This window comes from Globicephala melas, chromosome 18, assembly GCF_963455315.2.
Source record: "Globicephala melas chromosome 18, mGloMel1.2, whole genome shotgun sequence".
Lineage (NCBI taxonomy): Eukaryota > Metazoa > Chordata > Mammalia > Artiodactyla > Delphinidae > Globicephala > Globicephala melas.
The window spans coordinates 15,437,532-15,457,860 of NC_083331.1; the positions used below are offsets into that span (position 1 = coordinate 15,437,532).

General features: G+C 41.2%; 1 protein-coding gene across 1 annotated transcript in view; it reads left to right on the plus strand.

The window, feature by feature from the left end:
• The first annotated feature begins 458 nt into the window (after nt 1-458).
• NEK5 (NIMA related kinase 5) overlaps nt 459-20,329 on the plus strand; it is a 65,063-nt gene continuing 45,192 nt past the window's right edge. Inside the window, exons 1-4 of the mRNA XM_060287929.1 lie at nt 459-515; nt 2,468-2,606; nt 10,355-10,451; nt 20,031-20,128. Coding sequence (XP_060143912.1) covers nt 2,490-2,606; nt 10,355-10,451; nt 20,031-20,128 — 312 coding nt within the window. The 5' untranslated portion in view covers nt 459-515; nt 2,468-2,489. The remainder of the gene's footprint in view (nt 516-2,467; nt 2,607-10,354; nt 10,452-20,030; nt 20,129-20,329) is intronic.

Here is a 20,329-nt window from a genome sequence, read left to right on the forward strand (position 1 = left end):
GAGAGTATGTTTGCAGACCACTGGGCAGTAGCTCGTTTTATAAGAGGACCCCATGGGAGGCCGCCAGCTGTGGCCAAAAGAGCAGGGCTCTGTTCCAGTCTCCATCTCTTGACAGTATTTGAGACCTTGCACGAGAAACTCTCAGTCCAGCTCAACTGTAAAACTGGGCCACTACTACCTGACTCGGTTGTCGCAAGGCATAAAGAGAATATATGCAAAGCCTCTGGTACACCGTAAGCAAGAACGGGGAGCGGGAGCGGAATGTTTGTCGAGTGTAAGCAGAGGAGTCCCGACCTAAAGTGACGGAGGTGACGCGGCCAGGTCTCCAAACGCCGCGGCCGGCCCCCACCCCTCTTCCGGGTGGACTGTGTGGACCTTTCCTCTCGCCACTCTGGCCCCGCGCCCCGCCCGCCTTCGCTAGCGCGGCTCCGCCCCGGCCGCCAGCGGGCGCAGAAGCGTCTGGAACCTGGACCCACCCGGGATACTACTCTGGCCCCGCGGAGCAGGCGGAGCAGGTATGCTATGGGTGGTCCCCTCAGTCCGAACCCGGAGCTGCCTCCGGGAGCCCCGGGGAAAGGGTGGAACCCCCGCCCGGGAAGACGCGAGCTGCAGAACTGCAGTCTCCGGTCCCGGGCCGCGTCGGTCTCCATGGCAACGCGCGGCGCACCCAGCTCCTGGCCCCCGCGGGAGTTCTGCCGCCTTCCCGCCGGCCGCTTCCCGGAGAGTGTTTCTAAGGGAGAAGGATTTTTCCCCCCGGAACCTAGGGGCTTCCACCCACCGGTGCCTCTTGGGCGGGAGCGTCGCGGTCCCTCAGTTCCTGCGCAAGTGCCCTCGAGTTCCGATTCCGCCAGCGCCTCCCTCAAAACCCGGCCCTCCAGTGTCCCCAAGCCTTCCCTGGCTGCGGAGCTGGCTTCCAGCCCTGTCCCACCTAATCGTCCCCACTTCCTGCACTGACACAAATTACTCAAAAACGTAACCTGCCTGCTCACTCAGGTTTTAAAAATCATCACGATTCCCTAACTGTACTATTGAATATAACGGGGAAATGCAGTGGAGCAGTTTACCCAAAGCCCCAGAGGCCGGCGGCTGGCCGAGGGCCGCCCGGCCGCGTAGCTTCCAGAGAGGTGGCAAGTGGTCGGAGGCAAGTGCTGGGCCGCCAGAACCTGCCCAAGACAGTTCAGAAACAACCCCACTGGGAATTACTGGCCCGTTTTTTGCCCACGGGCTATTGAGGGTGTACTTGTGTTACAAGCACCGTGTTTCCAAAGAAATGGTAGAGAGGAAGGGACCACACCGCTTACTGCCCCCGGAGAATTCACCTTCCCCTCTCGAGAAGCCAGGACCCTGGGCTGAGAGTGACGAACCCAAATCAAAGGAGCTTGGGCACCAAAGGGAATGTTAGACCTTTTAACTGGGGATTCTGACTGGGTAGGTCTTGGATGGGGCCCTTGTATACTCTGGCCTTACACACCCTCCTGCCATACCGAATCTGATCAGACGAATCTAAGTGCCACAGTGACTCTCTTTATTATAAAGTCTATATTTCAATCTGTAAATTCTTGGTACTGCTACACTGGAAGAAGTAGTGAAGTAGCAGGGAGTCACCTGATAAGGACAGCTGCAAACTTTTAGGTTTCAGCTGCCAGGAGCAGCGTGGCCAGTGGGGGAGTGATTTTCCAAAACGGTGAACAGTTCCTGGTAAAGTTCCGAACAAGGTGCAGGCAAGCCTTGATTTACATGTAGTTGCATTCCTCGAAAATTCAGTGTTAAATAAAACTGTGCAAAATATACTTTGTATTTAGATGTAAAATAGTTTGGTTTTAGCCGCAGATAATTATAAACGGATTTTTCCAAGCACATGAATGTGTACGGAGACTTTTTAAGGTTGTAGGGGCGCTGGAAAATACTGTGCGGGACCGTCCCTAGCATCGCAGAATCTTAGTATCTCAGACCCCAATGGCTGCTGAAAGCCTTCGTGCCTGCCTCTCCATCTCTGCGAACAGAAAAAAACTCCGTACGTTTCAAAAATTTCCCCTAGGGGGCAGTAACGCCCCACTGAGAAAGGCTGGACTGTAAAACCACACAAGCAGAAGGACAATTCCTGCTGCCTAGAGGTGCCCAGATGGGGATATTATATTTTTCTTTCTCAGAACAATCTTCAAAAACATTGTTATTTCCATTTCAGAAATTAGAAAAGAGAGGTTTTACGAATTAAGTTATTTGCCCGAGATGACAACACTAGGGTGTATCAAAGTTGAGCTGCAGCCCCAGTCTGACCATGGAGCTGACTAAGCTCTGTCTCACTTTGGTTGTTACCTGTGGCCGCAAGGAAAGTTATTTGATTCAGTCTTGGCGAAATTAGAATGAAAGTTTTAGCAAAATGAGTTCTTACGTTGTAGTGGTCTGTTTTCTGACTTGTTCATATTTATGAAAAGTGTGCAATAAAATTTCACTGCTCTCATTTCAGGTAACTCCATGCATTGGAGACCATGGATAAATATGATGTGATTAAGGCCATTGGGGAAGGTGCCTTTGGGAAAGCATACCTGGCCAAAGGGAAATCAGATAGCAAGGACTGTGTTATAAAAGAGATCAATTTTGAAAAGGTAAAGTTAAAAAGTTAAAATTCCTGTTCATTTTCAGTGGTATATTCATCTGGCTTTTAATCCAGTTTGTCAAGGAAACACATCTTTTTTTTTACAAGTATGAGTGAGTTGACTTTTGTTTGCTCAAGTCCATTGTCCAAACAGCAACCAATGATCTTATTTTCATTTTTATTTTTAAATTTTATTTTTATTTTTGGCTGAGCCATGCGGCATGCCGGATCTTAGTTCCCTGGACCGGGAATGGAACCCATGCCCCCTGCTGGGGAAGCAGAGAGTCTCAACCACTGGACTGCCAGGGTAGTCCCCAGTGATCTTATTTTTAAAGAAGGAAAGAAAGAAAAAAAGGAAAAGAGAAAAAGATGTTATCGTCCTGGCTCCTATGGTACTCCTTACAGTGATAACATCTTTTTTTTTTTTTTTTTAATCCTATGGCACGTCTGTGAGATGCCCCCTCCTCCGTTGCTCTAGTTCCTCTGTTTTGCCGTGTGCTTCCTCTGACTGCCTCTCCAAATTCAGGTCCCCTCCACAAGGAGACCTTCCCCAAGCATCCTAGCCAAGGTAGCTGCCTGACTTCAATCACTCCTTATCACACCACCCTGGTTTATTTTCTTAGTAGCATTTATAATGATCTGGAATTACTCTGCTCACTTATTTCTTGTCTATCTCCTTCCCCATGCAGAACAGTGCCTGGCACATAATAGGCGCTCGGAAATATGTATTGAATGCATTGAAGGAATGGAGGAAAACCCTATGTTATTGTTAGTCTAATGGTTTTGGAGAATAATTAAATATATTTGATTTAAGAGGAATCATTTTTGCTAAATTTCCCTTGGTTTGTGTTTATGTTACCCTCTCTAGTGGCTGTGTTGGCTTCAGATATACGGGGATAACAGTGTCCATTATGGGCTAGAATACATGTTAAGGCAAGTCTCGTTGGTTACCTTCTGGAGGATTTATAAGTGAGAGGAGCAGAAAAACTTCCATACAAAATGGGTACAAAATGGATGAATCAAGTTGCACTTATGCGAATGTACTTAGTGCCACTGCACTGTACACTTAAAAATGGTTAAAATGGTATCAATTTTATGTTGTATATATTTTACCATAATTTTTAAAAATTGGGGAAAAATAGGGACTTGCCTGGCAGTTCAGTGGTTAGGAATGGGTGCTTTCACTGCAGGAGCCTGGGTTCAATCCCTAGTGGGGGAACTAAGATCCCACAAGCCATGCAACATAGCCAAAAAAAAGAAAAAAAATTGGGGAAAAATAAAAGGACTTCCCAAACTTACATTAAAACTCAGGTGTAGATGATTAGCTTCAGGGCGAATGCTTTATTCACCAATACAGGTCCCTTTTCATGGATCCACCACCTATGTCTGCTAATGTCCTCTTAGTCTAGTGGCCTGTGAGGGCTTCCTTCCACGACCTTATTCTCCTTACTCTCTTTTGTTTATCTGACTGCTCTTTCTCCGGCCTGTCTGTCTCCTAACCCTCCGTATGTCCCCAACCACCTATCCTTTGCCAACTCTCTTTCTGTGTACTGTTACCTGACAGTCACCTCCCTTCAATCTTTACCACTAAACAGATCACTCTTAAAACTCTGTCCAGCCTTGGTATCTTCCAGAGCCCTAGTTGTGCATTTCATTAGCCAGCTAGATATCTTCAAGTAGTATCTGTGTGAGTAATCTACTGCTGTGTAACATATTACCCCAAACTTTGTGGCTTAAATAATAGACACTTATTATCTCACAGTTTCTGGGCATTAAGAATTCAGAGTGAGGGGTGTTGAGGACCATCTTGGAAGCTAGCTAATACAATTGTACCCCAAAGTAGAAATTTCTCACTTTTCTAAGCAGATCCAGGTCACCCACTCTGTGCTGCTCTGTGTTAATAACACCAGTATTTTTATGATATCCAGGCTCAAAACCTTGGGGTCATCGGTGAATTTTTTCTCTCTCCCCATCCAATTACTTGCTAAATGCGGTTGACTCTTTCACTCCCTTGAATTTGTTTCATTCCTTTTGTCAGTGGCCTGGGTTACTTGGATCACTTCAGTACCTTTCTCATGGCTCCAGCTCTCATGTAACAAAATCTTGGGAATTCTCCCCCCAGGCTCCCAAACCTTCCCTGGGACAGAAGTCATAGAGGAAAAGATGGCTAGATGCGTCGTCATCTTTGACTACACTAAAATATAAAACTTCTGAATGACGGAAAACCATCATGAATAAATGGAAAGAAAACTGACAGAATGCCCAAAATACTTGCAAGTGTTGACTAAAGTGTGCTAGCTTTTTTTTTGGCCACGCAGTGCAGCATGTGGGATCTCAGTTCCTCCAACAGGGATCAAACCCAGGCCCTTGGTAGTGAGAGCATGGAGTCCTAACCACTGGACTGCCAGGGAATTCCTTGTGCTAGCCTTTTATAAATCTTAAAAAGAAAAAAAATTATAACTGAAGAAGTCATCATATACAAATTTCAAACTCGTTAGAAAACTAAGAAAAGTAAAATAAATCTATTGATTTTATATCACTTTTTGCTGATACAATTGGAAAGGATTGAAAAGAATATAAAAGTGGAGGAAGCGGGCACTCTCTTGCTCTGCTGATAGGAAGGTAAATCACCCTGAGGGAAATTTATCAATACGTATCAAAGCCTTAGAAGGATCCATGCCCTGTTTGTATCATTGACGAGGAGTAAGATCCGAAATACGTTGTAAAGATAAAAAAAAATCAGGCCACAAAAAGTTATGTATATATATGTATGTACTGTTAATGTCACACACACACACACACATGCACACACAACATTAACAGTGGTTATTGCTGATTGGTGGGATTTCACCTCTATCATTTCTTCCTGCGTGGTCAGAATTTTTAATATGAAGCATATATTATGTTTTTAAAATTAAGAATTCTATTATTTGTATAAGCAGAAAAAGCTATCTTCATCTTGAAAAAGAAAAGAAAAAAAATGTATGCATCCTAGGATCTGGTAGTTCTTCTTCTGGGATTGTATTCCAAGGAAATACCCAGAAATGTGCAGACAGTCAGCAAACAACCTAAATGTCCAACAGTTGGGGATTGGTTAAGTAATTTGTGAAAGACTAAGCTGTTCATCAAAATCACGTTGTAGTCAAAGCATTGACATGAGAAGTATCATAACTTTTGCTAATTAAGAAAATAGTACGTGTAGAATGATGCAATCTTTGTGAAAATATACGCATTATCTCTCTATATAAGTATGTATATTCCCACACATATCTGCCCATACATATAGGAAAGACCTACTTACTACATTATTATCGAGGTGGAATGTGGGATTATGAGTAATTTTTGCCTTGTACTTTTATATCATTTCACTCTTCAGATTAGTTTTGACACCCCTCTCTGATTTGTTCCCAAATTCCATTTTCAACCTCCCCTCACATACTCTTCCTTTTTGCCACATGCAAATCCTTTGCACCGCAGCCTCTGTGCTCACCCGAGGGGCTCTTTCTTCCCAAAAGGTCTTTGCCTGCCCATCCAAGCATCAAGATCCCACTTGTTCAGGGCTGAGACTCAGTACACCTTGTAGAACCTTCCAGATCTAAGTAACCTCTCTTTCTCTGTAAACTCCATAGCTTTTTTTTTTTTTTTGCGGTACGTGGACCTCTCACTGTTGTGGCCTATCCCGTTGGGGAGCACAGGCTCCGGACGCACAGGCTCTGGACGCACAGGCTCAGCGGCCATGGCTCACGGGCCCAGCCGCTCCGCGGCATGCGGGATCTTCCTGGACCGGGGCACGAACCCGTGTCCCCTGCATCGGCAGGCAGACTCTCAACCACTGCGCCACCAGGGAAGCCCTCCATAGCTTTTTATCCGTACTGCTGTTATGGTACTGATTGCTGTCTACTTTGCTGCGCTTTAGCTGTTTATTTTGTGCCTTCTCCTCCTTGGTAAACTGTATATTCTGTGCAGGCAGAATCCAGGTCTTTTGCATCTTGGTATTCCACACAGCAGCTAAGAGTTCTTTGCACCAGTAGCGGGTCAATAAATTCTTATTGGATAAATAATTCAATGCATAGATACTTTCAGGCCTTCTAGCTCTGTTGTTAAGCTGGTACATATTTAGGAATTATAAAACCATTTAAATTCTAAGTAAAGAAAAAATTATGTGGGAGGTGAATCCTCTATAAAAATATATATTAATACATTTCATAGAGTCTCTCCCATTCTTTAGTATAGATAATAAAAAGCTGACTGTATATTTCTCATAGAGCAGTGAATTTTTTCATCTTTTACTTCATGAACCACCCTAGTCCCCATGCCATAAATAAGTAGAATTTCTATTGGGCCTCGTTATTGTTGCTTTCCCGTATCTCTCTGTGTTATCAGAGTTGCCTAACAACATTTGTGTCACAGTATTAACATTTATTATTTTTTTCTTTCTACTCTAATGTACTTTTTCATTACTTCTTATCTAGAGAAATTTACATTTCTTCTCAGCTCTCCAGCACCTCTCCACAAAGCAAACTCTAGACCCCAGAACTTAAATCGCTTATTTTCTTACAGGTACCAAAAAGCTCTATATTTTCTATCATCATCCTACAATTATCAAGCATATTCTTTTATTTCTTGCCTTCAAAAATGCATTGTATCTTTTCTTGATAATAAAAATTAAAATGTTCATTGAAGAAATTTTGAAAAAAAGTGTAGGGAAAAATAAGGCTATTTAGAGGAAAATGAAAATCACTTTTAATCTCTCTCTTCATCACTATTAACATTATGGTGAAGTTCTCTCCAGGCTATTTTTAATGCATAAATGTACCTTGTAAGTTATTAGAATATATTAGATGATTGATGTCATGGTGGATATACTCTTTTATAGCAGCTTTTTACCCTTAGTATATTGTGAATATTTTCTCATGTCATTCAATGTTTTCATATAATAAAATGTTCTCATATAATATCATTCAATGTTTACAGTAATAGTGGGTGCCTAGCAGACCTCATGTTATCCCAGGTGTTTTACATAATTAATCAATTTAATCTTCCCAACAACTGTAAAGGTAGATCTCATCACCCTCACTGTTTAGGTGAAAGGGCTGAGGCTCAATGAGGTTAAGTAATTTGCTCAACAAGGCACAGTGACCAGCAAATCCTTCTACCTCTTCCCCTGCTCTTCCTGCCAGTGCTTCCGTGGATTTTTGATGACCGCATAGTGTGACATTAGGTTAAAAATACCATATTTTATCTAACTCTTTTTCTATTTTCAGAGAGTTATGTTGCTTGATTTTTTTGCTATGATTAAATAACGTTTAATATGTAGAAGAGTCATTTTTTCTTAAACTGTGTATATGTGTTTACCTATATGTGCATTAAATAAAAAGGTCTAACAATTAGCAGCAATCACTCCTAAGGAATAGGAATTCGTGGGATGGGTGGGGAGGAAAAGGGGAAGTTTTACTTTCATCTTATTTACTTCTATCTGGCTTAAAATATTGTTTCAAATCACTAGTGTATATTCTTAATTAAAAACTAATAGTAAAACACTGAAATGAAGGCTTTTGTATGAGAGCCCTTGGGCACATTTCTGATTATTTTCTTTGGATAAACTTCTAGAAGGATTAATAAGTTAAAAATAGGAGCATTTTAAAGTCTCTTATTAGATATGTAAACTTGTTTTCCTAGAAAGATTTTACCAATTTATATACTTACACCAGAAGTATGTGAGTGCCATTTTGCTTTCTGGTTAACTGTGGGTATTAACATTCTTTTTGTCTTCGCCAATTTCACAGATGAAACATATTAAATTTTGTTTTAGTCTTCTTTTATTACTGAGTGAGGTTGAATATTTTTTACTGTTTCTGAGCCATTTTTAATTTCTTTTATTTTTTTAAGGGTTGCCTAGGCATGTATTTTCCCATATTTCTATTGGCATATTTGCCTTTTTTTCTTACTTGCCAGAATCCTTATATGTTATAAATACAAAAAATCTTTGTCATATATATTGCCAGTATTTTTACCTAACTATAAAAATACACTTATCTCCCTATATTTGCCTTTCAATTTTGTTTATCATAGTCTTTTGAAAAAAACAGTAGTTATAAGTTAAAGTAGTTAAGTAGCTAAGTCTATCCTGGTAGCGTATTTCAGTTATTTTTATTTTGAAACTCATATGTACCAATTATGCAATTTAAAGTGGGGGGAAAGATACTGAAGCTTAGAAGATTTAAATAATTTACTGAAAGATACATAGCTAGGAGGCAGTAAAGCTGGGATGGAGAATAGTAATTTTTTAAAAAATTTTCAAATTTAAATGAGGATGAAAAATTTGGGAACTCACACATTACCTGTGGGCCAAATGTTGAAGGTCATCACAGAGGGAACTGTGGAGAGGACCAGTGACCCATGGAGGCCGGAAGGGTGGGGCAGCCGGGCCAGAAGTCAGTGTAGAAATGACAAAGCGTCAAGAATGAGGAAGAAAAGGTAGAAATGAGGTGTGGCCATTGCCAATGGCACCAAAACATTTGAACAATATTGTCCATAGATGATAAATAGAATAATAAGGAAATACATCAGGGAGTGAGGGGAGGAGAGAAATAGGTAAGGCAGATTAAGGGGTACAAGCCTCCAGTTGCAAAATAAATGAGTTATGGGTATGAAATGCACAGTGTGGGGAATATAGTCAATACTTAATATCTTTGTATGGTGACAGATGGTAACTAGACTTATCTTGGTGATCACTTTGAAATGCACATAAATTTTAAATCACTGTGTTGTGTGATAGAAAATGACATAGTGTTGTAGTTTTTGAATTTTACTTCAAAAACAAACTCAGAAAAAAAGATCAGAATTGTGGTTACCATGGGCGAGTAGTATGGGAAGGGAGAACTGGTTGAAGGTGGTCAAAAAGTACAGACTTCCCCTTACAAGATAAATAAATACTAGGGATGTAACGTACAACATGATAAATAGAATTAACACTGCTGATGTTATACGTGAAGGTTGTTGAGTAAATCCTAAGAGTTCTCATCACAAGGAAGAAATGTTTTTTCTATTTCTTTAATTTTGTATCTATATAAGATGACAGATGTTCACTAAACTTATCGTGATGATCATTTCATGGTGTGAGTCAAATTATATGCTGTACACGTTAAACGTATACACTGCTGTATGTCAGTTATATCTCAATAAAACTGGAAGGAAAAGCAATAATAAAAGCAAATTAGTTTTTTCAAAAGAAAAGAAAATACATCAAATCTAAAATGCAATCACGAGAGACATTTTATTTGAAAATGAAAAACGTAGTAATCTTAACATAGAACTTTACCGGTCTGATTTATGTGATATACGACATTTTACTTTTTTTAGATTTCATTTGTTTCTTCTCAGCAGTGATTGCTGCTGGAACGTTGCTTTTTTTTTTTTTTTACAAATTCCTTTGTTGCTGAAAGATAAATATTTATATAACTTTCCTCCAGATGACTAAATAATTGACACAGTCCACCAATCCAGCGGAGATTTTAATACAGCAGAACTTCACCAGAAATACTTATTTTCTTGTTTCTGATTGTCACTGACAAACCATTGACTAGACATAGGACACTCTAATTCTAGAAATGTCATTTCCTGCCGTTGAGAGATCTGTTGCAGAAGTGCTATTAAAAGCCAGTGAAATCCTGGAGAATTTTCGATGACAGTGAGTAAAAAGCATTCCTTGAAAGCGAATTATCTTTACAGACTACTCTGTCTCTTAATATAATTTAGATGCCCATCCAAGAAAAAGAAGCTTCAAAGAAAGAAGTCATTCTTCTGGCGAAGATGAAACATCCCAACATTGTAACCTTCTTCAGTTCATTTCAAGGTGTGACTTTCTCATTTTCTTAAAGTATTTTAATAGAGTGTGGGCATGTAGACTTCTGTATAAGATAGTTCCTGAGAAGTATGTATAAATTAATTTTTGTAACTGGACTCATTTTCCCATTTACTTAAGTTGTCATTTGAGACATCATCTTTATTTCTTCTCTGGTGAGTTTTTGTAGGCAGCTTTCCTAAATTTTCTCAAGTTTGCCCACCTGCCTTTAATTCTCACTCCCTCAGATAGTTAACGATGGGTGTATTAGCTTTGCTGCAGTAAGAAATTTCAGTGACCTACAAGAATACCATCTGTGTCTCACTCACATTACATGTTGGCTACGGTTGGGCGGGGTCTTTACTTTTTTAATTTATTATTATTATTATTTCTGGCCGTGCCTCATGGCTTGTGGGATCCCGGCAGTGAAAGCGCCGGGTCCTAACCACTGCACTGCCAGGAAACACCCAGGAGGAGTCTTTAAGTCTGGGGTCCAGCCTGAAGGAGCAGAGCACATATGGAGCTGTTTTCCTGAGCCAGAGGAAAGAGCAGGACACAGAGCCCACCCCACCCTCACTCACAGATCCCTGCTAGGATGTGGCATGTTTCTTACTTTCCTTATGTGCTCACGTTCTGGGTGCAAAGCAGCCGCAACCAGCTCCGGGAACGGGGTGATGGTGGGGGAGGGTACACTCTGCCTCTGTGAGTCCTTGCATGTCCCGGGGCAACGGGGAGGGCTGTACAATTCTCCTACAGAGAGGCAGCCAAGCAAACGGCCAGAATAGAGGGGAAAAACTTTAAGGCCTCAATTCCCTTCTCTGTGTGCCTGAATACAACATTTCTGCTGCCTCTATCACTTGACTCCAAAGGTTAAAAAACAAAAAGCCCACTAAAAACACCATAAAAGGAGCGTTGGTCATTCATTCAGTTAAATATTGATCGAGTGCTTACGCTGATGCATTTTTCTAGGCGCCAGGAATACAGCAGTGAACAAACACAACAGGCACAAATTCCTGTCCTCGTGGCTCTTACATTGTAGTGGGAAGAGACAGACAATAAACACATATACAGCATGTCAGGTGTTTAAAAGGCTGTGACAGGGCTGTCTGTGTCCCCAGTTCACCATGGGGCATCCCCATCCCAGCACCCAGCACTGGGGGTGCTTGAATTCACAGGTCAGAATTAGTTCATGGAGCAGGAATGTTGCCTAGATATCTTCAAGCACCATCGGGGGTGTAAAAATCAGTAAATAAAATTTAAAAGCTATTTTTTGAGCTTTTACACTGTGCAGGGCACTGTGTTCCTTGCAAATTAAAACCACGGCATTCAAAATAGCTCTCTGTGTTTCTTGCAAATTAAAACTGGGTACATTCCTTAAAAGAGCTCTCGGGACACCTCCAAGGTCTTTCTGGGAGCTGAGAGTACATGTGAGCTGGGAATTGAGTTGTCCCGAGCAACTTCTAAGGGGCAGCCGCTGAATAAGGTGCCTTGCATTCCTGTTCATTGATTCCTAACAGCGACGCCATTAGACAGTCTTCCTTTTCCTCATTCTGTGGGTTATGATTGTGACTCCCTGTGACTCGTAAGTCCTGCTCATCGTCAGGCCTTCTCTGAGATCCCAATTCAAGTTACAGCCCCCTGTACCGATCTCGCCAGCACTTTTGTACAGTGTGTGTATGTTCATATACGCCATTAGGAACTGTCTAATATTTGTCTCCCTTTAAGACAGTAAACATAACAAATTCTTTTGCTCACCACTTGCTCCTCAGCATGTAGCACACAGTAGGTGCTCATACACGTTTGCTGAATGGGTGCCTAGACTGGGCCATTTAGGAAAGTGGAGTATGTCTTTTTTTTTTAATTGATTAATTAATTTTGGGGGCCACACTCCACTGCATGCAGCAGCGGTCCCCAACCTTTTTGGCACCAGGGACCAGTTTCGTGGAAGACAATTTTTCCACGGACCGGGGGTGGGGTGGGTGGATGGTTTTGGGATGATTCAAGTGCATTCCATTTATTGTGCACTTTATCTCTATTATTATTACATTGTAATACGTAATGAAATAGTTAAACAACTCACCATAATGCTGACAGGAGGCGGAGCTCAGGCAGTACTGCAAGCGATGGGGAGTGGCTGTAAATACGGATGAAGCTTCGCTCACTCTTCCTCCACTCACCTTCTGCCACGTGACCCGGTTCCTAACAGGCCACGGACTGCTAGTGGTCCATGGCCCCGGGGTTGGGGACCCCTGGCATGCAGAATCTTAGTTCCCCAACCAGGGGTCGAACCCGTGCCCCCTGCAGTGGAAGCACAGAGTCTTAACCACCGGACCAACAGGGAAGTCCCTGGAGTATGTCTTTACACCGTGCAAAATGGATATTTGAGGATGGTTTACGCTGCATACCATTATCAAATTAGAGGTCATTTTTTACAGCAGAAATAACCTTCACTGACTTCGTTTATGTTGTAAGCTTAAACTTTCTTATGACAGCCTTTTCCTTTGCTTAACTAGAGCACGTCTGTGTTTGGGAAAACTGGAGCTGTTGTGACGGCTTTGAGTTTGCCTGGCAGTTTGTTGGGACTTGAAACACTGAGCTTATCTGAAAGCCTCAGAGGTCCTTGCAACACTTGACTCTAGAGAGTTGGGGGAAAGCCTTCGTTTACCCTCAAACAGCTCACCTCGGAACAGAAGAACCCTGGCTCTCGTTCATTAGTTGTTTGTCTATAGAAAGTAGAAGTTTTCATAAGTTTGAAGCAACATGAGAAAAATAAGAGAATGTAGTAAGATTTTCCTAAGGCTAAATTAATTCCACTTAAATTCCTTCAGTAAATTTTTATCAAGTACCTATAATTTGCTAGGCATGGTCTAGGTAAAATAGGCCCAAATCCCTGCACTGCTGTTTTCTGTTGCTGTATAACCAGTGAACACGAATTTAATGGCTTAAACAGGCACCCACTTATCCTCTCCCAATTCCTCTAGATTGGAAGCCCGGGCTGGGCTTAGGTGGATTCTCTGCACAGGGTTTCACATAGTTGAAATCAAGATGTCAGCTGTGTCTGCAACCTCATCTGAGGCCGAGTTCTCTTCCAGGCTCATTCCGGTTGTTGGCAGGTTTCATTTACTGCAACTGTAGGACTGAGGTGTCTGCTTTCTTGCTGGCTGTTAACTGGGGGTGATTCTCTGTTTCTAGAGACCAACCGCCCTTCGCTGGCATGTGGCCCCTTCAATAGGCCCTCTCCAGCTGGAACCTCTCACTTCTGTTTCTGATTTCCAGACCCAGATTTAAGTGGCTCTTGTGATTAGGTGTATAATCTCTTTCTATTAACTCAGAGTCAGCTGTTTAGTAACTTTAATTATATCAGTACATCCCCTTTGCTATGTAACATAATCATGGGAGTGATATCCCATATTTACAGGTTACACTCTCGCTCAAGGGGAGAGAGTTCACAGTGTGTGCGCGTTAGTGCCATCTGAGAATTCTGCCTGCTCTACAACTGTGGAGTTTACATTCCAGGGGTAGAATGTGGGGAGAGACAGACAATAAATGTAAACATAATTAATAAGTACAGTATATGCAGGTTAGAAGTTGATAAGTGCTGTGGGATAATAAAATAGGGGGAGGCAGGAGTAGAGGGAAGCATTGTAAATAGGGCGGTCAGGACAGGCCTTGCTGTGAAGGTGACATTTGAGCACAGACTGAGGAGTCCTGCTAACATCTGGAGAAGAGCTTTCCAGGCAAGGAGAAGAGCCACTGCAAAGGGCTGACGTGTTAAAGGACTAGCCAGGAGGCTTTGGGGAAAGGCCATCTGCTATTGGCCCTGAGCACCTCTGCATGTTTTTGCTGGATATGCCAAGAATGCCAAGCCCTGACCGAAAGCTGGCTTGTTTACTGCTCACTGTAAAAGCAGTCGATTCCTCAAGTGCAGTGTTCCTCTCCTGTAATGTAGCCACTGCGTGCGCAGTTGCCCATCTAGGCTCTGTGGATTTGGGAGACATAGAACGAGTGCTAACATGAAGCTCTGACAGCTGCTTTTGCCAAGAGTAATAAAGTCCTTTGTCTCTGGCCCAGGAATCTCGTGTCTTCTGCCAGCATCCACGACAATAGTCACAGGCTGGTAAGCAGGGCAGAATCTCACACCTGTGGCAGAAGCCACTGTGGGTGCAGTGCAGTGAGCAAGGGGGCATAGCAGAAGATATTTTTATTCTTTGTGCTGAGCCCGTGTTCCTCCTGGGTTCAGCACTAAAAGGCTTTTATTTTTGTGGAATGATGGTGATACTGGATGATACCTCGTTCCATCAAATCTAGAGGCCATTGGTTTTAAGATACATTATTATGTGCTGATGAAAAGGAAAGATACTGCCCATGAGACTATGACACTATACTTTCATATCACACTTTTTATTTTATATGTATTAAAAGAGCTCTTTTAGACTTGTTTAAACAGAGTTTTGCTTTCTATTACTCTTGTATGTTCATTAAAAGGGAAATATGAGCAGATTAAATTGGTTAAGATAGTCTAAAAATGAATGAGGCTGGGGACACGTGGTTGCTTGAGGCAGAAGCCTGGTGTGTCTCCCTTTGCCTGGCAAAGCAATAAAGCTATTCTTTTCTACTTCACCCCCCCCCCCCGAAAAACAAAACAAAACAAAACAAAAATTAATGAGGCCGTGACGACATCAAGACTGCTGGGCCCACAGTCACCAATTGGAAGATGCCAATGTCTGTAAGACATAATCCTGATTTTTTAAAAGGGCATTTTAGAATAAATTAATTATAATAATTGTTCTTTAAGTGTTGGAATTTGGCAAGACAAAGGTTGCAACCCTGAAGTTAGTGCCCTCTAATAGTTTTGAAAGGTCAGTGACCCATGAGCTTTATAGTTCCAGAAACTCCTGCCCTAGAGGGTGCCGTGCACTTCCTTTTTGGAGTATTCTTTTTTTCTCCTTTCTGCATTTTAAAATATTATACATGCTGAAGACTAAACACAAATCCCACCCCCAAACCTAAAGTGATCTCTCTCTGGGACTTCCCGGGGGGTCCAGTGGTTAAGGCTCTGTGCTTCCACTACATTGCAGGGGGCGCGGGTTGGATCCCTGGTCGGGGAGCTAAGATCCTGCAAGCCGCGTGGCGTGGCTACCCCAACCTGAAAAATGTAATTAAAACTAAATATAAAAAAAATAAAGTGATCTCTCTCGCCTCTGCTCTGAGCACTTCTGAACTCTTACTGACCGTTTCACTTGTGTGGCATTTGTAATAAGCTGTGTTATAAAGTGAGCATATATTCTTTATTTCCCTCGGTGAGATTGGAAGTTCTGTGAGAACAAGGATTGTTTCTTATGCCTTTTCCCCTTCCTAAAGTGCTTAATTTTTTTAAACAGGTGGAAAATTTGAGAGCACAAATGACCTTTCCCAGCAGTTCTAACCCCATTAAATATGAAATTAACAATGGCTAGTGGGAAAAAAAGCAGATTTAGAGCCAAATGATGCTCATCGACCTGAATAGTTCCTTCAAGATGGTTCGGCCATGATTAATCCTGCATCAGTCAGTGAATTTCTTCCACTGAAAGCCCGTGTGAGGCTGAGTGAGTTAGATGCTGGTGGAAGGGAAGGAAAATGGAACCCTTTTCGCTTAGTTTCCTTCCTTTGATTTCCCCATGGTTTTGAAATTGCCATCCCTTCATTGCTGTGGCAGCCCTTTCAATGACTGAGCTAAGACAAGTATTAATTCTCCCAAAAATAATACATTCCTGAAAGCAACTGATCTCTAGGTAATCAGGGTAACCCTTCCTGCAATAATATACAATGGAGAAAAGACACTCTCTTCAATAAGTGGTACTTGGGAAAACTGGACAGCTACGTGTAAAAGAATGAAATTAGAACACTCCCTAACACCATACACAAAAATAAACTCAAAATGGATTAAAGACCTAATGTAAGGCCAGACACTATAAAACTCGTAGAGGAAAACATAGGCAGAACAGTCTATGACATAAATCACAGCAAGATCTTTTTTGATCCACTTCCTAGAGTAATGAAAATAAAAACAAAAATAAACAAATGGGACCTAATTAAACGTAAAAGCTTTTGCACAGCAAAGGAAACCCTAAACAAAATGAAAAGACAGTCCTCAGAATGGGAGATAGTATTTGCAAATGAAGCGACTGACAAGGGATTAATCTCCAAAATATACAAACAGCTCATGTAGCTCAATATCAAAAAAACAACCCAATCAAAAAATGGGCAGAAGATCTAAATAGACATTCCTCCAGAGAAGACATACAAATGGCCAAAAAGCACGTGAAAATATGCTCAACATCACTAATTATTAGAGAAATGCAAATCAAAGCTACAATGAGGTATCACCTCACACCAGTCAGAATGGCCATCATAAAAAATTTACAAGCTAAATGCTGGAGAGGGTGTGGAGAAAAGGGAACCCTCCTACACTGTTGGTGGGAATGTGTAAATCAGTGCAGCCACCGTGGAGAACAGTATGGAAGTTCCTTACTGGTACAGCTACCATATGATCTAGCAATCCCACTCCTGGGCATATATCCAGAGAAAACCATAATTTGAAAAGATACATGCACCCCAGTGTTCATTGCAGCACTGTTTACAATAGCCAGGACATGGAAGCAACCTAAATATCCATTGACAAAGGAGTGGTTAAAGAAGATATGGTACATATATACAATGGAATATTACTCAGCCATAAAAAAGAATGAAATAATGCCATTTGCAGCAACATGGATGGACCTAGAGATTATCATACTAAGTGAAGTAAGTCAGACAGAGAAAGACAAATATCATATGATATCTCTCATATGTGGAATCTAAAATAATGGTATAAATTAACTTATTTACAAAACAGAAATAGAGTCACAGATGTAGAAAACAAACTTATGGTTACCGAGAGGAAAAGAGAGGGGAGAGACAAACTGGGAGATTGGGATTGACATATACACACTACTATATATAAAATAGATAACCAATAAGGACCTACTGTATAGCACAGGGAACTGTACTCAGTACTCTGTAATGGCCTATATAGGAAAAGAATCTAAAAAAGAGTGGATATATGTATATGTATAACTGATTCACCTTGCTGTACACCTGAAACTAACATAACATTGTAAATGAACTATACTCCAGTAAAAAATTTTAAAAACCCAACAAAACAAACAAACAAAAAACAAAACCCTTCTTGGACTCTCCGGTCTTTCCTTCATGGCCTCTTGTTCTCTCTGCCTGTGTGTGTGCAGACTTCTGTTGTAACTCTTCTCACGTATATTGACTGATGCCCCGTCTAGACTGTCACCTCCTTATTCAGGAAGGATAGCTTATTTGCTTTTTATTCCTAGCACAGCGTTCCTTAGCATGTCTTCCATAAAAGTTTGTTGATGAGTGAACGGATCTGTCCCTTTAAGAGGGGAGGTGGACCAATGGAAGTGTTCTGTGAAAGAAGCACTCAGTTTGTGAATGAGAAGCAACCAAGGGCAGGTGCTGTCAGGTTACCGATAGCGCCTTTAAAGTTGGCTTAAGCCAACCTAAGTGTCCATCAGCAGATGAATGGATAAAGAAGATGCAGCATATATATACAATGGAATATTACTCAGCCATAAAAAGAAACGAAATTGAGTTATTTGTAGTGAGGTGGATGGACCTAGAGTCTGTCATACAGAGTGATGTCAGAAAGAGAAAAACAAATACCGTACGCTAACACATATATATGGAATCTAAAAAAAAAAAATGGTTCTGATGAACCTAGGGGCAGGATAGGAATAAAGATGCAGACAGAGAGAATGGACTTGAGGACACGGGGAGGGGGAAGGGTAAGCTGGGATGAAGTGAGAGAGTGGCATGGACATATATACACTACCAAACGTAAAATAGATAGCTAGTGGGAAGCAGCCGCATAGCACAGGGAGATGAGCTCCGTGCTTTGTGACCACCTAGAGGGGTGGGATAGGGAGGGTGGGAGGGAGATGCAAGAGGGAGGAGATATGGGGATATATGTATACGTATAGCTGATTCACTTTGTTATACAGCAGAAACTAACACACCATTGTAAAGCAATTATACTCCAATAAAGATGTTAAAAAAATAATAAAGTTGGCTTAAGCTACTTGGAAGAAAGAGGTAGCAAATGATAGATATTTGGCAAGAGATTCTGACGTTGAATGAATACTTAATAATTACAGGGCAAAATACTAGAAAGATTAACACTTGCTGATAAGCCTGCTTTTGTGCGATCATTTTGTGTTCCTTAGATGTTTTTATGAAACCACTCTACAAACCTTTATTAAGCCCCTTTCATGTGCCAGGTACAGGGAATACAAAAGTACTAAGTATGGAGTCTGTCTTCAGGGAACCCGCAAACTAGTGGGAGAGACAAACAAGTTAGTAGAAGCCCTTATTCTAACAAGAACCCATCTGGTAGTTGTTTGGTTAAAGAAAAAAGCTGATTAAGCAGGAAGTCATACAAACTTATTTTAATCTATAAATACAAAATCATTTGCCAAACTTCTGACGTAAGACCAAGGCCTTGTCTTTGATTGTGAGTCCACTGATTGGAGTTCGGAATCTTCTTTCGTACATAGGGCTCCCCCCACCCCCAATGTATAATTTCCAATTTCTTTTCTTTAGACTGGAGTAAGAATTTACAGGTACTCTCTGTGCCCAGTCTTATGAAAGCTTCCCCGTTATTTTCCACTGCTTCCACCCAACATTTAGGTCAGTGACTTTTTTTTTTTTTTTTAGCTACTCACTTTTACTGAGTCATCCACAGGATTCAATGTAGTTTTTGTAGAAATAATCACATCTTCCTTTTCCCATTCATCTTTCATCAGTTGATGTAATAATTACAATAGCAAGTATAATTGGCATAAACAAATTAGGGAATGAACACAATGATCTTGGTAAGAATCAGTGGGAGCAGAGGTACCTGGGCATAGATGAGTCCAGAAGCCACCAGGGTAACCTTGAGCGGACAGTGGTCATGAAGAGTGCCCTTCAATCTAGTGAGTAGGTCAGGCAGAGGTCAGTTAGAAGCGTGTCTACTGTACTCAACAACATGGTTGAATAAGCCCCATATAAATAAAAGTTTATGCCCAAATTCAAGGGTGTATTAATTCTTCCTGAGGTGCTGAAAAAGATTCACAGCTGCTTTTTTATAGCAGATTTCCAATCTCCTGCAGGAATGTATTAAAAATAATTGCTCTCATTTATTGAACTCTCATTATGTGCAGGTATTGTTCTAAGTATGTGACATGGATTAAAAACCATTGAAAAGATTAAATGAGGAAGGATAAAACAATCCCAAGAGGAGTTTCTATATTATTATCTCCATCTTACAGATGAAATAACGAGGCACAGAGAAATTAAAATAACTTGCCCAGAGTCACAGAGCTGAGAAATTTAAGTGGTGAAGTGGGATTAGAGCCCAGTCCATCTCGATTCTACAGCCAGAGTTTTAAACTATTATGCACTGCATTTTTCTGCTATATTCTCCACCTTCTAGAACTTAAAGGCAAATAATTAGTAAATATTTGAAACCCATCCAGCACTGAATGATGCCTTTTCTTATAGAGAACAACAGGCTGTTTATTGTGATGGAGTACTGTGATGGAGGGGATCTCATGAAAAGGATCAAAAAACAACGGGGAGTGTTACTTAGTGAAGATCAGGTAAAAAACTCTTCTAATTTGCCTTTTAATTTATATTGGGTATTAAATTGATAATGTCATAAGTAATAGACTGTTTATATGAAGCATGCTTTGTGGAAGAGAAATACAAACTATAAAATAATGGATCAGTATTCTTGATAGGTCTAGCCTAGGACATGTTTGCAATTGAACTTAAATTGAATCTCGTTTTGAGAGTGAACT